A 17906-nucleotide genomic window follows, 5' to 3' on the forward strand; every position below is an offset into this window, starting at 1 on the left:
TATAATCTAATTATCTAAGGAATATTAATTTTACCCTTGACAAATCTATTTTATATTTTTATAGTTATTTTATAAAAGTTTGTTTTTGATGAAATCTAAAATAAACCTTAAATTAAAAGAATTAAATCCAAAATAGTGTTCTTCGATAAAAATCAAGATGTTGTTATTCAATGTCCTCTATAGTATATTTGTTCAAAAAATATGTCCATAGTATACCAGTTGTTAGAGTTTGTAACTTTTACACTGTATCATAGGTCATTCGACTCACCAGTCACCACTAATACCTCAATATGGGGAAAGGATTCTGAGGAATTCCACTCTTATTAGTTTGCCACTCCCAAAAGCTTTAGTGTTTAACTATAATGAGTATTCTATGATAAAATATTATACTATATTTGTTTCAATCCAAAAATGATAGAAATCATGCTCAACTTATTTTCTGAGATTTAGAAAAGAATAATGCTACCTATAAATAACTACATAAATTGGTAACACAAATAGTATTGGATTTTCAATTTTCATAGATGAGATGTGCATATGACACTACGTACATATATAATTATAGCTGGTGTGCATATGTATATGTACATTGATATGCTCCCTCTCAATCTTAATTTCCCCCATTCCCGATATATAAAAGGAAAGAGGAAGGAAATATGAAACCAATTAGTACATTAATTAATCAATAATTACACTAACAATTAGTTAGGATTATTGGTATTTGATTTTGGTTTATGAGTAGCAAGGAACAAGTTGTTGATCTTGATAGTGGAGATGACCATTAGAGCAAGGATAATTATCATAGAAACAATTGATAAGGCAAGTGCTAGTGTTTGTGCTGCGCCATCTTTCACCTCTTGAGCGTACTTGACGGATGCCAAAGCCAGTGTTGTCAGTGGCAGTGAAAAAGACCACCATGCTATAGTAAACTTTCTTAGTGATTTCTTGAATAATGTTGGCCTACATACCTGCAACATTAGCAAACACCGGTCAGCAATAAATCAACTACAAACACGTCTACATATACTCTTACATACGAATTGGACAGTGTAATATATTGAGTCAGATCCTCTTTTTAACATCAATATTCATTATATTTGTACTGATGAAATCCTAAATTAAAATCTTACAAATTTACAATTCATATATTTTTTAACTAAGAAGTAATAATGAAGAAACAAAATAAATGTTATCATGTAAAGGTTGTTGGATTATAGAGTATTTTCTTGCTAAACACGTTTTTGTCGGTGAAATAGAAATCTGTTATTAGTACCACTAAGTGGTGTGGTGGAATAAGTACGTACTATACGGTGACTCAAAGGGCAATTTTAAAGTAGAAAGGATAGGAAAAATAGTGCATACTTACCAACGACATGAAGAGAAACATGGAGAGAAAGAAGAGCATCTTCGATACCACATCAAAGGTCCCGACAATTGAGCACCATGCTATGCTAGCCATACTTGGAGTCGCAATGAACAAGAAGAAAACTGGCCTTAGTGACGGCGAAACACCATTGCTCCCTGGATGTCTTTGATATAGAGTGACAAACAACACCAAGTAGTGAGCCATGCTCAATGCGAAGAAGCACAACGCCATCTCCGACCATCCCATATACATAGCTTCCTTTGTTGCTACCAAATTTGCTATGACGGATAGTTGGCAAGCCGGGTTAGCCACCTTGGTTAGCACTCGTTTCCCCTTAATAAACCATTGCCCGTATAACTTGATATCGAGCATTATTATAGGTACTACAAACATCCACCAAGTTAATTGTTGGCAAATACTACCATCAGGAACGACAAGCATAGGCGAAGTTTGAAGCAATAACAGGCTTGACATCCAAGGAGCAAACAAATAGTTGACCCCTACATGGTGCAAAAACTCATCCTTCACCTTGTCAAAGTGATAATAACACCTTAACGTGTAGAGAATAGACAACGAGATCAAAACGAGTAAGGCCGTCGACCATAATAAATGAGTGGCCGTCGATGGGAAGGACAAGAGCATAGGGTGAAATTGACGAGCATGGTTGTCTTTGGTAATTTGGACTAGGTTTTTCCATAATAACACTTGAGCACATAAGGCAAGGCTTATTCTAAAAAAGCCTGCATGAAAATTTGCTAATGTGGAATACACGAAATGATCGTAAAAACCTACAACAACCATCTTATGGTCGTTATTACTCATGGTTGTATCGTCGATTACAACTTCTATGCCTGGTTTATTACCACCTAATTTCGAATCCATATTTATTTGTTTACTATATAGTATGTATGAATGTAGGGATGATTATATTGGATGAAGTAATAATGGATCAATCGATCGAGCTAGCTTAATATGCAATGTAAGTAATGAGATGTATTTATTTTTAATGAGGATTATGTATGTGGTATAAATAGGGAGGTGTTTAGGATATGCAAGTTTAGGAGACTACATATTCTCTTATATATATAGGAGTGCAAGATCACGTAGTTACACCAAACAAATAGCACTATCAAGAAGTTTAGGGACGTACATGTTGCTCTACAACTAAGCGAAGATAGGGTACAAAATCATACTCTAAAGTCCAATGCCTAAAAGTCGAATTCAGGACTTTTAACAAGAAATGTACATTAACACAATTTTCTAATTTTCTATTTTAAAATAGTATGCACCGTTCAATATTTGTATCACTAGTATTTACACGAGATTTCACAAAAGTTCATTTGAGAGAAAGAAATATAAAATACTACTATTAGAATGTAAAATTTGGGCAATAATATATGCAACGTATTATTATCTTTATTATACAAGTCAATGGTGGGGTGAAATAGTGATATCCACATGAAATATCTAACATGTCCTTTTTATTTTTAACTTTCTTTATAAAAATGGTTAGTGAGTGTATACTTCCTTTTATCTTTTTTATTTGACCTAGTTTGACTTTGTCACTATTTTTTACTCTCCTTCAGACGTTTATTTATTTATTTATTTTTTTTAATTTTTTTTTACGAGTATACATAAGGAAAAATGTAATCATGTGAATCTTCTTATTAAAATTGTGTTAGGAATATTAGGAAAATATATAGCCATTATTACATGTGAGTGGAAGTGGTTAAAAGGACTCCTTTTGAGCTTGGGAGTGCAACATCCTAAAGCTATCAAGCTATTTTGTGATAGTCAATCCGCTTTGCACATTGCAATTTGCAAATAATCCGATTTTCCATGAACGAACGTAGCATATTGAAGTTGACTGTCAATTCGTCCGAGATGCTATTTCAGAAGGTTTGATTGATCCATCCTACGTGTCATCATTATCGTTGTTTAGAATTCCTAGCTAACCTCCAAGTAATATATACACCTAATTAGCTTTAAACATACCCAATAACAAGGTGTAAATTCTCATTAATAAGTTTCTGAAATAAGAGGAAGAATATATGTACATACTTACTTGACAACCAATTAAGATACAACAAGTAGGATTAATGGATTATAATATCACCCCCAAAATAAATCGATCTTGGTAGTGCACCAAACAACATTCAACAATGAAGCAAGTAGGATATGGGTTAGTAGGGTTGCACATTGCTGCCACTGAGGACTACAAAGGCCAATATTGGTTTTTATTTAATTATTTTATAATTATAACCATGACCGGTTTTTTTAAAGAGCATTACACCTAAGACTCCATTTACTAATAAAGTCCTTTCACGTACATTATTTAATTTGATATCCTAATGGCCTAATTAAACCTCCAATTATAATTCACGTCCCCTTATAATTATGTTTATTATCTTCTAAGTTTTAGATAAACTATTTGTCAAATTAAAATAAAATAAAATAAAGAAAAGTTTTAGATAACCTATCAAACTATTCGATAATCTAATATCGCATGCAAGTATGCAACTATGCAAGTTAGGTACTTCGTCATCCTATTAAAATCGACCCCTATGCAATTTAGATCTTGGCGTTCCTTTATTTATTTTAATTCTAGTCAAAGTTTCATTACTATAATTCATTCCATTTACAATTTAGAAAATTAGAACTGAAAATGTAATTGTGTTAGGATTTCTTCTTGGATGATACGACACTAGTGGTGGCCTTTTAATGAGGTTTTATCTATCATGAACATACGAAAAAGGTTATGATTTTAAATTTTTAATTGTACAAGTTATGTATAAAGCGGTGGAGTGTGAACTATGCCATATATATATATATATATATATATATATATATATATATATATATATATATATATATATATATATATATATATATATATATATATATATATATATATATATATATATATATATATAGAGGAAGGCTCATGTAAGAACCCTCCTCTATATAAGAACCCAATCTTATATAAGAACCAATCTCAGCCCTTTATTAGTTTTGATCTAACTATCCAAAATGATCCTTTAGTAATGGCATTTTTGTAATTTTGAAGAGTTTATATTTAGAACATAGAAAAAAAATTTAGAACATAGGAAAATTTTTAGAACATAAGCTGAAAAAGATTTAGAACATAAGCAGAAAAAATTTAGAACATAGAAAAACAAAATTTAAAACACAAAAATTTAGAACATAAGCAAACAAAATTTAGAACATAAGAAAAATAATTTAGAACATAAGTTGAAAAAATAATTTGATTTATTTTCATGTTTTACTATTAAGTTATTATGGTTTATTTCCGAAAGTTTTTTTTTTTATATCGATAACCTATGTAGGAATCGAACCTACATCCTCTATGCATTTGCATAGTGCTCTACCAATTGAGCTAATAGGTTTTAGCATATGTTCTTTTTTTTTCATTTACCGTAAATGTTCAAAAGATTTTTGCTAATACTTTAATTTTTCAAAAGTTTTTTTGCTAATACTTTAATTTTTTCTGCGTACGCCTTTTTATATAATCTAAATTATTTTCCTATCATCTAAACTTTTTCATCCATTACTTTAAATTTTTCTGTCTATGCTCTGGATTTTTCGTATATTTCTGAAAATTTTCACCCTATGTTCTAAATTTTTTCTATCTATAATCTTAAAATTTCTCTTTTCTAAATTTTTTTCACCTATGTTCTAAATTTTTTTCCTATGTTCTAAATTTTTTCACCCTATGTTCCAAACTTTTTTCCTATATACTAAATTTTTTCACCCTATGTTCTAAACTTTTTTCCTATGTTCTAAATTTTTTCACCCTATGTTCTAAATTTTTTTCCCTATGTTCTAAACTTTTTTATTATGTACTAATTTTTTTCGCCTTATGTTCTAAACTTTTTTCCTATGTTTTAAATTTTCTTCACCCTATGTTCTAAATATTTTCACCCTATGTTCTAAACTTTTTGACTATGTTCTAAACTTTTTTTTCATATTTGACATTTTTTTTTATCTATGTTTAAATTTTTTTTCCTATGTTCTAAAATTTTCCATCTATGTTCTAAATTATTTTCATATGTTCTAAATTTTTTCACCCTATGTTCTAAACTTATGTTCTAAATTTTCTTTTATGTTCTAAATTATTCTTCCTATGTTCTACACCTTTTCTTAAGTTCTAAATTTTTTCCTTATGTTTTAGATTTTTTAATTTTTTTTTTCTACTTATGTTCTAATCTTTTAAAAATTTAAAACATAAGCAAACAAAATTTAGAACATAAGAAAAATAATTTAGAACATAAGTTGAAAAAATAATTTGATTTATTTTCATGTTTTACTATTAAGAATTTAGAACATGATTAAAAAAAAAAAAGAGTTTAGAACATGCTGAGAAAGAGTTTAGAAAATGATAAAAAAAAAGAGTTTAGAACATACTAAGCTACTAATAATCCACAATCATAGTACTAATCGCAATAAGTGCCGAGTGTATGAAACATTAAAAAAAAATAAAAAAATTTGCAGTGAATTAGTACAACTAAGGAGCAAGTTTATAGTGCCCTTTTATACTTACTTTTTCAGACAATCTGCAATGTGGTATTCTTCCTTCAAGTTTTTCAGTGCAGAAGGGGAGTAGGAGAGTGAATAATTGAATATAGCTCATACGTGTTTGAAGCATTGGACAAACCACTATATGACGAAAGGGAAAGCTAAATTTTCATAAACTTATAAATTTTTTGATTCAATTAACATGCATAGAACCCAAAAAAAATGCTACTTGCTGGCTTTCATTAAATCGAACAAAATAATTCGCAAAAATCGAACAAAAATCGCATTAAAAAAATGAACCCTAAAATCGCAAAAATCACATCAAAAACCGCAAAATCTACTTGAGCATCATGTTGATTTCATGAAAATTTGAACAAAATCGAAAAAAAAACATACCTGAAACAAAAATCCTTCAAATTGAAACGAAAATCCATTAGATTTTTGGGGGTTTGAGGAGAGAGAAAATGAGAGATGCGTGAGTAAGAGAAAGTTAGAGGAGAGAGAAAATTTTGGGCGGTAGGTAAGGGGTTAGAGGTAGTATACGTGTTTTAATCTAAACTGTCTAAAATAACTTAATCCTACGGCTGAGATGGGTTCTTATATAACTAGGATTCTTATATAAGGAGGGGTTCTTACCGGATCCCTCCCCTATATATATATATATATATATATATGCAAAATAGTTATGATTTCGATTGTAAAAGTTATGATATTTTCTCTAAATTTGTAGTTTACAAATCTTTATTATTATTATTGTAGATGTCGTATGACTATTTATTAATGATAAAATTAGTCTTCCTGACAAAAAAAAAATATTTGCTTAATGATGATGATTAAGAGTTCCTGTGCAGCTGGATTTGGGGAGTATTTTTTGTGAAATTTCTAGCTAGTTTATTTAAGAATTCATTATGATGATGTTGTTGATGTCACTTATACTAGCATGGAAGATATTATTGTAGATGTCGTATGACTATTTATTAATTATAATTTTTGTAGAACTATCTTTTAGCTTTATTGGTTATCTACTTTACACACTTTGTTCTTGTAGTCCAGAGTGTGATGTTATGCAATGGTGTTTCGTGTTTGTGATTGAGTAATTGAATAGTTTATGCTTTAGCTAGATAAATTACATCACCTATTTAATCGCAATTATCTTTATTTGTGAGTTTATCCCAGCTTGTAGTTTAGGGTGCTCAATATAACCAATTAAATTTCTCTCTAGTTAAATTGTTAGTCGTATTAATAGAGGTGGATTCGACTGTCCTAGAGTCCCTCTTATTTGATTGCTCTCTGATTTTATTGTTCTCTGTTATTTTATTATTTCCATCAATCTTATTGTCTTATTTAATTTCTGTTTTTAGTTTATCAAAACCACTTAATCTATTTCTCTTTAAGATTAAATTAGTAGACTATAGACCATAGTATTATTCAATGTTCTATGTGGATACGATACCCTATTATTTATCACTTACTACTAGAACTTGTACACTTGCAAGAATAGGGTTTTATAACTTGTTTAAAATCGCTATCAAGTTTTTGGCACTGTTGCCGGGGAACGGTATTAGAATAATTTAGTCTATTTGTCTACCATAGTTTAACTCTTAGGTTTATAATTTTCTGTTTATGTTCTTATTTTCTTTGTTTTTGTGTTTAGTTGTCTTTATCCATCGTGAGTTTTATTTTCTGTAATAGTTAGTTTTAAAGTGTTCTGATTTCTGGTTTGATGTGTCCAGATTACTTATTTAGCAACACTTTGGGTCAGCCACATAGCCTGGAGAAGAGCCCAGTGAACCTGCCTGGCGTTCTCTCACCACTAATTCTAGTTGATTTCAGTCAGTTCTCTGGTGATAGCTTCTGGTTTGCCTTGCGAAGAGTTTACTGAAATTTGATTTGCTAGGTGCTTTCCACCCAATCTCTTGTTTTGTGTTTAGTTTATGTTTGGTCGTAGATCCTTGCCTTGTGATTTAAGAACATACGATTCTGAAATTGAACGCACACTCTTGAATCTGAAAATCCTTACAAGCATACATATTGATGCATTTTTAGAGGTTTGCTCTACTTTTAGTATATCTGATGCTGCTGCTGATGCTATTCGTATGCGTTTATTTAATTTTTCCTTGAAAGAAAAGGCTAAAAAATGGCTAAATAACATAAATGTTACAACTTGGGCTCAATTGCAAAAAGATTTTCTCAAGAAATTTTATTCAATAGGTAAATTGAGTGCTATGAGACGTTCTACAACTACTTTTTCTCAAAAGCCTAATGAATTGTTTTATGAAGCATGGGAACGTTTTTGTAGTTTGTTACGTGAATGTCCACATCATGAAGTTCCTAAATGGCAACTAATACATAGTTTTTATTATGGACTAAGTGAACATAATCAACAAATGATAGATGCTTCTTGTGGGGGAAATTTTATGCAGAAAAATTCTGATGAAGCATGGCAATTATTTGAAGATTTAAGTGAAAATTCACAACAGCATGCTACTTCCTCTCATACTAATGCATCTAATGCATCGAGAACTCTAGGGGGTTAAGGGGGTATTTATGAAGTATCTCATACTCATGATCTTGCATATATAAAGTAGATGCTTTGACTAAGAAAATGGACCAAGTGGATCTTTTGAACAAAAAGATTGATCAACTTGTGAATACGAATAATTTGCATGTTAATTCCATCAATGCTAATGAAGGGTTTGCGACATGTGGTGATTTTAATCACTTATCCTATAATTGTCCTAATAACTATTCTGAAGTGCCACATGAACACGTCACTCACTCAATTCCATATTGTGTCACGTCATACACTCAATTCCTCAATATGCCACATCATCCACACTACCAACAAGATTTCATGTTGCCTCAACTATATTGAAAAAAAATACTTCGTATATGGATGAGAAGGTCCGAACATTTGACCTATTTGAATAAAGATCATTGTTTAATTTAACCATCTAGGCAAACAATCAATTATGCTTTAATGTTGCACACTAAATAATATTATACTATACCAATTGATTGTTGGTAGAGAGGTGATTGGGACTACACTTGGTAGGGAGGACTCGTGTTCGATCCACCACAACAACAATTGGGAGGGGACTGGAACCTAATTATTCAAAACTGATTCCCGAATCCGGATTAGCCCAAAGGGTGAATCGGGTGGAACACCAAAAAAATATATATATTATACTATAAAAAGTATTGAAAATACATAATACATACTCACTATTAAATGCTCTTAAAAACTAGCAATTGCACAACTACAAAAGTGGTATCCCGAGACAACATCCGAGCTACTCACTAATTATTAAATTAAAAGAATGTGTTGGGTGTGAGTCCAAACTCATGGTAAACATTCGTAAGTTATTGACTTATTGGGCAGCCTTTAAGAATAGCAAATTTTATTTGGTTGAAATTTCTTTTTGACCATAATTTCTAGAGACCCCCTAGAATTGATTAAGTCTATTAGTCGGTATAGTAGACCTAGCAAACAGGTCATTCAGGTCGGGTTCGAGTCGGGTCAATTCAGGTCGGGTTAAGTTCGGGTCAGTAAATGTTCGGGTCGAGTCGGGTTGATTCGGGTTTCGGGTCAAAATCGGGTCAGCACTTCGGGTCAAGTTTGGGTCGGGTCAAGTTCGGGTCAGGTCAATTTGGGTCGGGTCTGTTTGGGTCGGGTCAATTTTTAAGATCAATTTTTGGGTCAATTTCGGGTCGGGTCAAATTCGGATCGAGTCAATTCGGGTTGAGTCTATTCGGGTCAAGTTTATGTCGGGTCACCAAAATAAATTCACTTAAAAAAAAATAGTTGGAAAAATAAAGTAAAATCGTTAAAATCATGAGTACCTATTACGTAGGAAATAAAGAAGCCCTAAACTAAGTAATTCACTATTTCACCCTATTCACTTAGGATTCGAGTTAATTCGGATCGGGTCGATTCGGTTCAATCAATTTGGGTTAAAATCGGGTCGGGTCATTTCGAGTCGGGTCAAGTTCGGGTTTCAGGTCAATTTCGGGTCAGGTCATTCGGGTCGGGTCACTTCAGGTCAACTCTTTTTCGGGTCGGGTTCGGGTCATTTTCGGGTCAACTTTCGGGGTACGGGTCGGGTCAATCAGGTCGGGTCAGGATTGCCAAGTCTACTGTATAGTGCCCATTTTCATAAAATGGTTAACCATTTTTTATTTTGAATTCATTTTTTAATCAAAATTACTAACCTACCCCTAAATAAAATAATTTTAGAAAAGAATAAAAATTATTAGGAAAAAAAAAAAAAAAACAAACCCTCTGAGCCATTGCTCATTTTTTAGTCAATGCTTGCGTTTGGTTATCATTGCTAATGTGTTTCTAATTATTGTATATGTGACAGTTAGTGATTTACAGCATCCATACTATGCTATTAACCTATCTAATTGTTAATACAAGTATGATTTTGTAAGTACATTAAATGTTAGAAGAGAAAAAAAAAAATCTAAAAATTGTTATCTAGCGATTTGACCTGCATATATAATAGGTTTTGCAACTAATTGTGTAGTTAAAAACTAATGGATGAGATATTATCAAAAAATTATATCGTCTATAACTCTATACGACAAGGGTATTGTTTTGTACAATTGTGTTAAGGATGATGACCATGAATCCAGGATGTTCTTGGTACCTTAAGCTTGTTGGTAACACTCCCTATTCGATCTCAAGTTATTTTTGCAAATATTTTTCATGTTAATTTATTTTTTATTTCTATTTTTTACAGGCATGTTAATTATTATCTTAAGGACATGTGCATTAAGGATGGATTCATTAAATGTATTGAAATTTATTGTAGCCTATTTGTGAGTGTCTCACTTTATATAAAAACGAGAGAGGTATTACTTTATTATAAGGTAGAGATTTAAAGTTGATTAACTATGGCCCGACCAACAAGTCTGGCCCGATCCACCCTAAAAATGGACAGTTTGGGTAAGCCAAAAAACATAATTCTATTTTTAAAAAGGCTTGGCTCGGCCCAAAAGCCCGTCTAGGCCCGACACTCTTTCTCGAGTTAGGGTACGAGTTTTCTTACAAAGGTCCGGCCCAGCATGAATTTTGATCAATTATAAGAAATTTAGAGGAAATACTCCTACTATCTTGGTATCACCAATGAGTGAAAAAATCCAATTGTTTTGTTTATTTATTTTCTTGTTCCCATATATATATATATATATATATATATATATATATATATATATATATATATATATATATATATATATATATATATATATTTCTCCTTTTGTGATTTTTTTTAATTTTTTCCGTTTAATATCAAGTTCAATGCACGAACTAAACTACTCATATGGTTTGAAATCAACACATACCCTATTGTGTGATATACATTTTACAACCCCATCGAATATTCAATTGCTGATTGCTAGTTTCAATTCAAAGGTTTTTGGTGAATTCATGGCTCTCAAAAGGGGTGATTGATTGCCTCTTCATCATTAGTATCCCATATGCTGCTTTGTGTTTTCATTTTTTTAAATTGGTGGTAAGTGGTTTAGTTTATTTATGTATATCCTGCTTGACATTTTACGAAGCATAAAACTTTGCCGTGTATGCTGTCAAAAATTAAAATAAAGCATTAAACTTTGCACCATATATTTTCCTTCTTTCATTCAAAATTGTCCCAATTATTGAAATTTGGTTAGCAAAATATGCTCGTGGATACACATGTCAGTATCTCACTGTGTGCTTGGGGTATGCAAAGCAATATTTCTATCATTTATCCTTCATTAAAATCCCTTTCATCAATATTCAATAATACTTCTTTCATCTTTGTTGATCGTTTTCCCTTTTATTTTCTTGCTCGGAATCTAAAACTTCCCTTTTCTTTTGTAATAACAAACATGCTCCACTGCCCATTACTCAATTGGTAAACTTTATAAACACTAAGGATGTTTACTAGGTATATTATATAAATTGTTTGGAAGAGGAGATTAATTATATTAAATATGATCGTAACAGGGAAATCCATGTTAGTCTCTAATCTTTCTTATGGTCTGAAGTTACAACTTTTGTCATATGATTCCAACTGGGGCAGTACGGCCAATCGGCTACAAATGTAAGAGTAACAATGTGAGGTGGACTCGTTGTTCAGTCAAGAGCTTGAAAGGTCTCTCGGTGCCTTTCTGCCATATTGCCTGGATGCTGATCGATGGGTAATTATTGTGAATTTTTTCTTAACTTTTCTATTTTCGTTTTTATACATCTGACTTCATCCTTTTGTTGTTTCAGATCTCATGACCTTCCTTTCTCTTTCATTGATGAGATGGCTTCTAGAGGCCTTCATATGTAATAGAGCTTGGAACCATCTAAGGATAAGCGTTTAGATTTTGATCAGAACTCCATTGTGCCCAAGCGTTTTGTACTATACAAGTTTTTTTAATTATCACCAATTAGAAGGATCGACAGACATTGAATGTTTTTATCACATTATGAATGTGATGAATCATTTCCCCAGGATTGTCATTGGATGTTTTTATGTCATTTTGAATGTGATGAATCGTTTGCAAACTGTATAAGATGCCATGTTATGTTTGAATTATTTTTTACAGTATTATTTTACTTCTCAACAGGTTTCTCAAATTGTCATAATTTTTTATAATTGTCACTGTTATGTTTTTGCTCATATTTGATAGTAATGTATTAAGATTTCATCTACATATGATATCCATGTGTCACTCTTTCTTGTTCGTTATTAGTTGTCTTGAGATGGATACAACCGCGAGGCATTTTAAAGGAAGGAATGTTATGTATTTACAAATACGTAACAATGATTAAATTTTTTGGTCAGATTGTCTCACGTGATAGGAGACCATATGTTGATTGTTTCACTGTAAGTTTATATGGTACCATTGAATCTTCAATGGTACTATTTATGCATAAATTTGGTACAACTGAATGCATGTATAATACCATTACATGTATATATAGTATCACCATATGTTCAGTGGTATTATTTGATCCTCCAATAATACGACTCTTATACATATATTTAATTATATAAATGCCCCTTGTTATACATTTCTACATGCATAACATTCCTCCATTTCTACTTCCTCCACAACCACATGTCCCATTGGTGCCCGCAAGAGTGATCATCTTAGCTTTAAAAATGTCCTTTATTAACTTTTTTTTTTCATTCACAATTTCATTACAACAAGTGTCATTATTTTTTTTTATAAAAAAAATTAAAATAAAATAGGATTGCTAGACCTCTTAGGTGATAAAATTAACAATTCATTAATCAATTCTAGTCTTAATTAACATAATAATACTCGGTGAATAAATATTTTATACATGACCAAACAACACTAATTAATTATTTAAAATTTATTAAAACAAAAAAATAAATATGATTTTTCTAAGTGATTAGAAAACTAACTAATTTTCCTTGTTAAGTCTAAGGTAATTTTTTTTCGTAAATTTTGCAAAATAGTCACAAAAAAGTCACGATTTGGATTATAACTGACAGGCTAAAGTCGTATTACCTAATCAAAAATATTACCTAAGTCCTCTGACTAAAGTTGATAAGGAAGTAGGGTCGAATCCACAGGGAAACAAGTCTTTCTATTCCTAATTAATTAATATAATCTAAACTATTAAATAACCAAAATTGTTGTTATTTAACGGAATTATATTACGAATAATAAAAGTAGTGAGAAATAAAAGTAGGGGGAAATCAATGAATAAAAGACCTAGGGTATAGGTTCACCAATAAACAATATTTCAGGGTAAAACATAATAATCAATCATTAATGCATCAATTAACCAGATCATAAAGGGCTTTCTCTACGTATTACAATCACAGAATTAATCTACCGGTATTAGATCTCAGCTCTCGAATCTTGACTTAACCATTTATAAATTAACCTGCCTATTGAAACTAGGCCTAAATATCAATTCTCATCTCTCGAATCTCGAATCAATATTGCTAAACTCATACATAATAAACCTGCGCAAGTCTAGTTTCATAGCATTAAATCAATCAATAGGAAATTAATCAAGCATTGAAAATCAACAATAATAAATTACCCCTTCATATTATTTATGGATCCCCACAAACCCTAGAGAGAAAACTACTCGCACATAATTAAATCTAAACTAATCAAAGCAAATAAACAAGTCATGATGAAAGAAAGAGAATAAATTACTGAAAATAATAGAGAAGATATCGTTACCAAAGTTAATGGAAATAAAGAGTTGAATCAAGAACAAAGTGTAGAGAGAAAAATTTAATCTAAAAACTAAGTAGAGAGAGAAAGTCTAAGAGAAGAGGTAAAAGAGAGAATAAGAGAGAGTCATCATCTCAAAATAACTTAAAACGTATTTAACAAAGCTCCTAAAATCCTAATTAGAAACTAAGTAGATCATCGAATAATCATCCTCCGAAAACACGCGCCCGATCATGCGCCACACCGCCCGATTAGGCCCGCCTTTTTTTTTGCTTCATGAGGCTTCTCTCGCGCCCGGTTAGGCGCGAGCTCGGGCGAAGCAAGCTTCGTTCTTCTTTTGCCCTGCCCAGCCAGGCGCGTCTTCGGGCGAGGCCATGCTCGGATGGGCGAAGCTCTTGGGCTATCTTGGACTTCTCGATTAGGCTCTGATCCTTCGGCCCAATCCAGATTTCCTCTTTGGGTCTTGAATACTCGGTCTAGATGCCTCGATATCTCATATGCCGAGCCCTTAATCACCGGTTTGATGACTCTAATCGGCCTTGGGCTACGGAAGGTGGTCGTGCTCCTCCAATGTTTGTAGTTGCTCTAAATAATCCCGGGAAAATGCTCCAAAGGTGCAACTCCCTACATAACTCAACCAAAACTACAAAAACATTAGAAAAAACCAATTATTAATAAATGTGGCTCTAAAGAGCCAAAAACACTACCAATTATAACCAGGGACGGGGGTAAAATACTATATAAAATAGACATATCAAACTCCCCCAAGCCAAACCTTTGCTTGTCCTTAAGCAAAGAGCTCATCAATGAATAAATAAAACATGCCTCACCCAAAATAGTCAAAATCAAGAACAAACAATTCAAGGCAAATCTAACAAACATGCTTTAACATCAACCAATCTCATCCATCCAATCACTCATCCTCCCTAACAATTGTCAAGTAGAGCAAACCACAAGTGCATATATAATTCAAGACTAGTGCTCACACACTCAACTCTCATTTATGTGGCGAGTAATTAAAAGATGTATTCGATCGCTCTCCATCCCAACCCCTTTAAATGTGAACAATGCCCTCCCAACTCACACTCTCGTGTGTTTAAAAAGACATAGACTCAACCTAATAGTCGACTTGGAATATGTCAAGTCATTCCTTGCATTGATAGGCAACACTTTCACATCCACACAACTCTATGGACACGGTCAGAAGGTCTTTAAAGCTTGTAATGTAAGGATATGGTAAAGGGTAAGAAATATTTGGGAAAATGTGAGAGAAAATCAATGCTTAAAGGGAGCCAAATCCTAATAAAACCAAGGTCAAAAATAAATAATGACCAAACATCTCCAACATACTCAACTCCAACAAAAATTCACCAAATACAACTCCAAACATATCAAACAATCCCAACATTAGGGATGGAAATTTAATCCGAGTTCGATTCGAATCCGATCCGATCCGAAGGAAAAAATCTGATTCGAATCCGTTTAAAATTAGTCCGAATTCGAATTCGATAAAATAGATCCGAATCCGAATAGGAGGTGGATCGGACTTGGAACCTATGCAAAGTCCGACGGAGTCCGAATCCGAGAGTATAAGCATATGCTCTATAATTTGGGACAATTGTTTGCTTGTTTTGTAGCAAAATTTTGTTATGTAATTTAGTTTATAATTTAAATATGTTATGTTTATACTTTAATTGGTATGACAATACAAGCAATTATAGGTATATGAAATTACAAAAAAAAAAAATTCGGATCATTTCGGAGGTCCGTATAAACGGACCGGATTCGGATCCGAAAATTACGAGTCGGATCGGATTCGGACTCGGATTCGGATCCGAGTCCAGGGTCCGTTTACTAAACGGATCGGATTCGGATTTAGCCACATCCGACCCGAATCCGATCCGTTGCCATTCCTACCCAACATTTACAATTTCACTCATAAAAAATATGATAATATAGAATTAGAGTGAATAAACAAACTTTGAACTCATTCTTTTTTTTTTTTTTTTCAAACTTGATACTTTTTTTTCTTTTATTTTTTAGCAACCTTCACATAGAACATTTGATCATTGAAATATTTTTTTTCTTTTGCTCTTTTTTTTTTTCTTTCAACTCACATTGGAATTCAACTTTGAAACACAATTGTCATCATTTTTCCAATCACAAAATCAAAGAACAAATTATTCATCTTATATTCCCACATTGTGCAAATAGTGTGCACACTACAACTCCCTCACCTCACTAACTAAAAGCTCCCCCAAGCCAAGCTTGGGACTAGTAACCAATGGGGCTAAATAGGCTTGTAATGTGGCTAAATAAACAATAAAAGGGCACAAGCAACAACATGGGTAGTAAGAAGGGAACAAATGTATCTAAAATCATCTGAAGGCCGCCTAAAAGAATGAACGCCTTTGTCTTCCTCATTGTGCATAATAGTGAGCCATGAAACAATACTCATAGTTGCAAACCAATACTCAATTTCATTAACATACCAGGAACTAACACACATTCCTAACCAAATCAACTAGTCAAGCACTATATTCACAAGCAGTTGGACAAAATTGACGCATGTTAAGGCATCCGAGCAATCAAATATCAAATCATGGCTAACCTATCCACAATGTTCATCATCATATACCAAAAATCAAAACAATTTTTAAGTAAGGGGCACAGGGAAGCATGATTTACAATTCATTGGAACGTATTTTTGTATTTTTTTTGTTTTCCAATTTATTTTTGCATATTTTCATTTTCCAAAGCAATAAAAACTATCTAAAAAGCAATAAAGAAAGATAAGGATAAAGATACCAAAATCCAAAAATCTCCCCCAAGCAAAAATCAGACAATGTCCTCATTGGCTTGGGAACCAGCCCAGCATGGCTAATCCTCATCATCCTTATCCATGGAGCCAAATCCTCCACCGCTACCACCTGCACCAAAAGAGCTACCACCATAATAATCAGGATGAAAACTCCCCCCTGCCGGTCCCCCAAAAGGAATGTCCTGGCCATACCTGTGGAAAGATGAATAGTCGGTATAAATACCACGGGAGTGGGATCTCTAGCGTATCCCTGGGGTGGGGCTGAAACCAATCAGGGTAAATAGCATTATCGGGAATATTACCCCGACGAGCATAATCATCGTACATGGAATACAAGGCTCTACCCTGGTTCCTCTCAAGGTACCCTAATCGTGAATCTAGAGAGCCAATCATCCTCTTAAGGTCACCATGTGAATGTTCTATACGTCCTATGGCCTAACTTATACTCTGTAGGTCTCAAGCGGTCTCAGAGTCACTCTTAGGGGGAGGTGGAGGCATATCGGGTGGTGATGGCATTACCACGGGCTCAGGCTGGGGTGGTGATACTGGCTGTGCATGCCCCCGGGCGTGGGAAACTAAAAGGTCATATGTGTAAGACTCTTGCCCAAGGGGAAAAGCGGTCAAATCGAGGTTAGGCAGGGGAAAGATAGGCAATGGTTGCTCTGTTCCTGTCCTAACACACCAATGGGAAATTTGTTGACTATCCAATCTTACCTAACCCAAATCCTCAAGATACCTAGTGGTCATGTAAGTGTCCACCCCACAGTTAGTGAGACCGTGAGGCCTACTCTCAACAAACCCGACTTTCTTAACTATTATCCTAGTAATTAGGCCTCCTAATCAGATAGGGGTACTAGCCGTGTTACTAGCCGTGGCATGTCTACTCAGGTGGTGGATAATGTATCTACCCATGATCAGTTTACCATACCCAAACACATAATGTCCAATTACAACTAGTTCGTTAGTTTGTGCATTATG

The 17906-nt window shown here is 33.0% G+C and overlaps 1 protein-coding gene and 1 non-coding gene across 2 annotated transcripts; both read right to left on the bottom strand.

The window, feature by feature from the left end:
* Positions 1–701: 701 nt before the first annotated feature.
* Positions 702–2248, bottom strand: LOC145587295 (S-type anion channel SLAH1-like). The gene is made up of 2 exons (XM_081644028.1): positions 1367–2248; positions 702–968 (listed from the first exon to the last, which is right to left on the bottom strand). The coding sequence occupies exons 1-2, from the start codon at positions 2246–2248 to the stop codon at positions 702–704; spliced, it is 1149 nt and encodes a 382-aa protein (XP_081500154.1).
* Positions 2249–8124: 5876 nt separating this feature from the next.
* Positions 8125–8231, bottom strand: LOC145590275 (small nucleolar RNA R71). Its single transcript, XR_014101911.1, has one exon. It is a non-coding gene; the product is annotated as a small nucleolar RNA R71 (small nucleolar RNA).
* Between the last annotated feature and the right edge of the window lie 9675 nt (positions 8232–17906).

This window comes from Chenopodium album, chromosome 17 (genome assembly GCF_948465745.1).
Source record: "Chenopodium album chromosome 17, dcCheAlbu1.1, whole genome shotgun sequence".
Taxonomy (NCBI): Eukaryota; Viridiplantae; Streptophyta; class Magnoliopsida; order Caryophyllales; family Amaranthaceae; genus Chenopodium; species Chenopodium album.

Coding starts and splice junctions, on each gene's coding strand:
- LOC145587295 (XM_081644028.1), bottom strand. CDS start 2,248: ATGGATTCGAAATTAGGTGGTAATAAACCAGGCATAGAAGTTGTAATC. Junction 969..1,366: donor TGTTTCTCTTCATGTCGTTG/GTAAGTATGCAC, acceptor CTAATGTTGCAG/GTATGTAGGCCAACATTATT.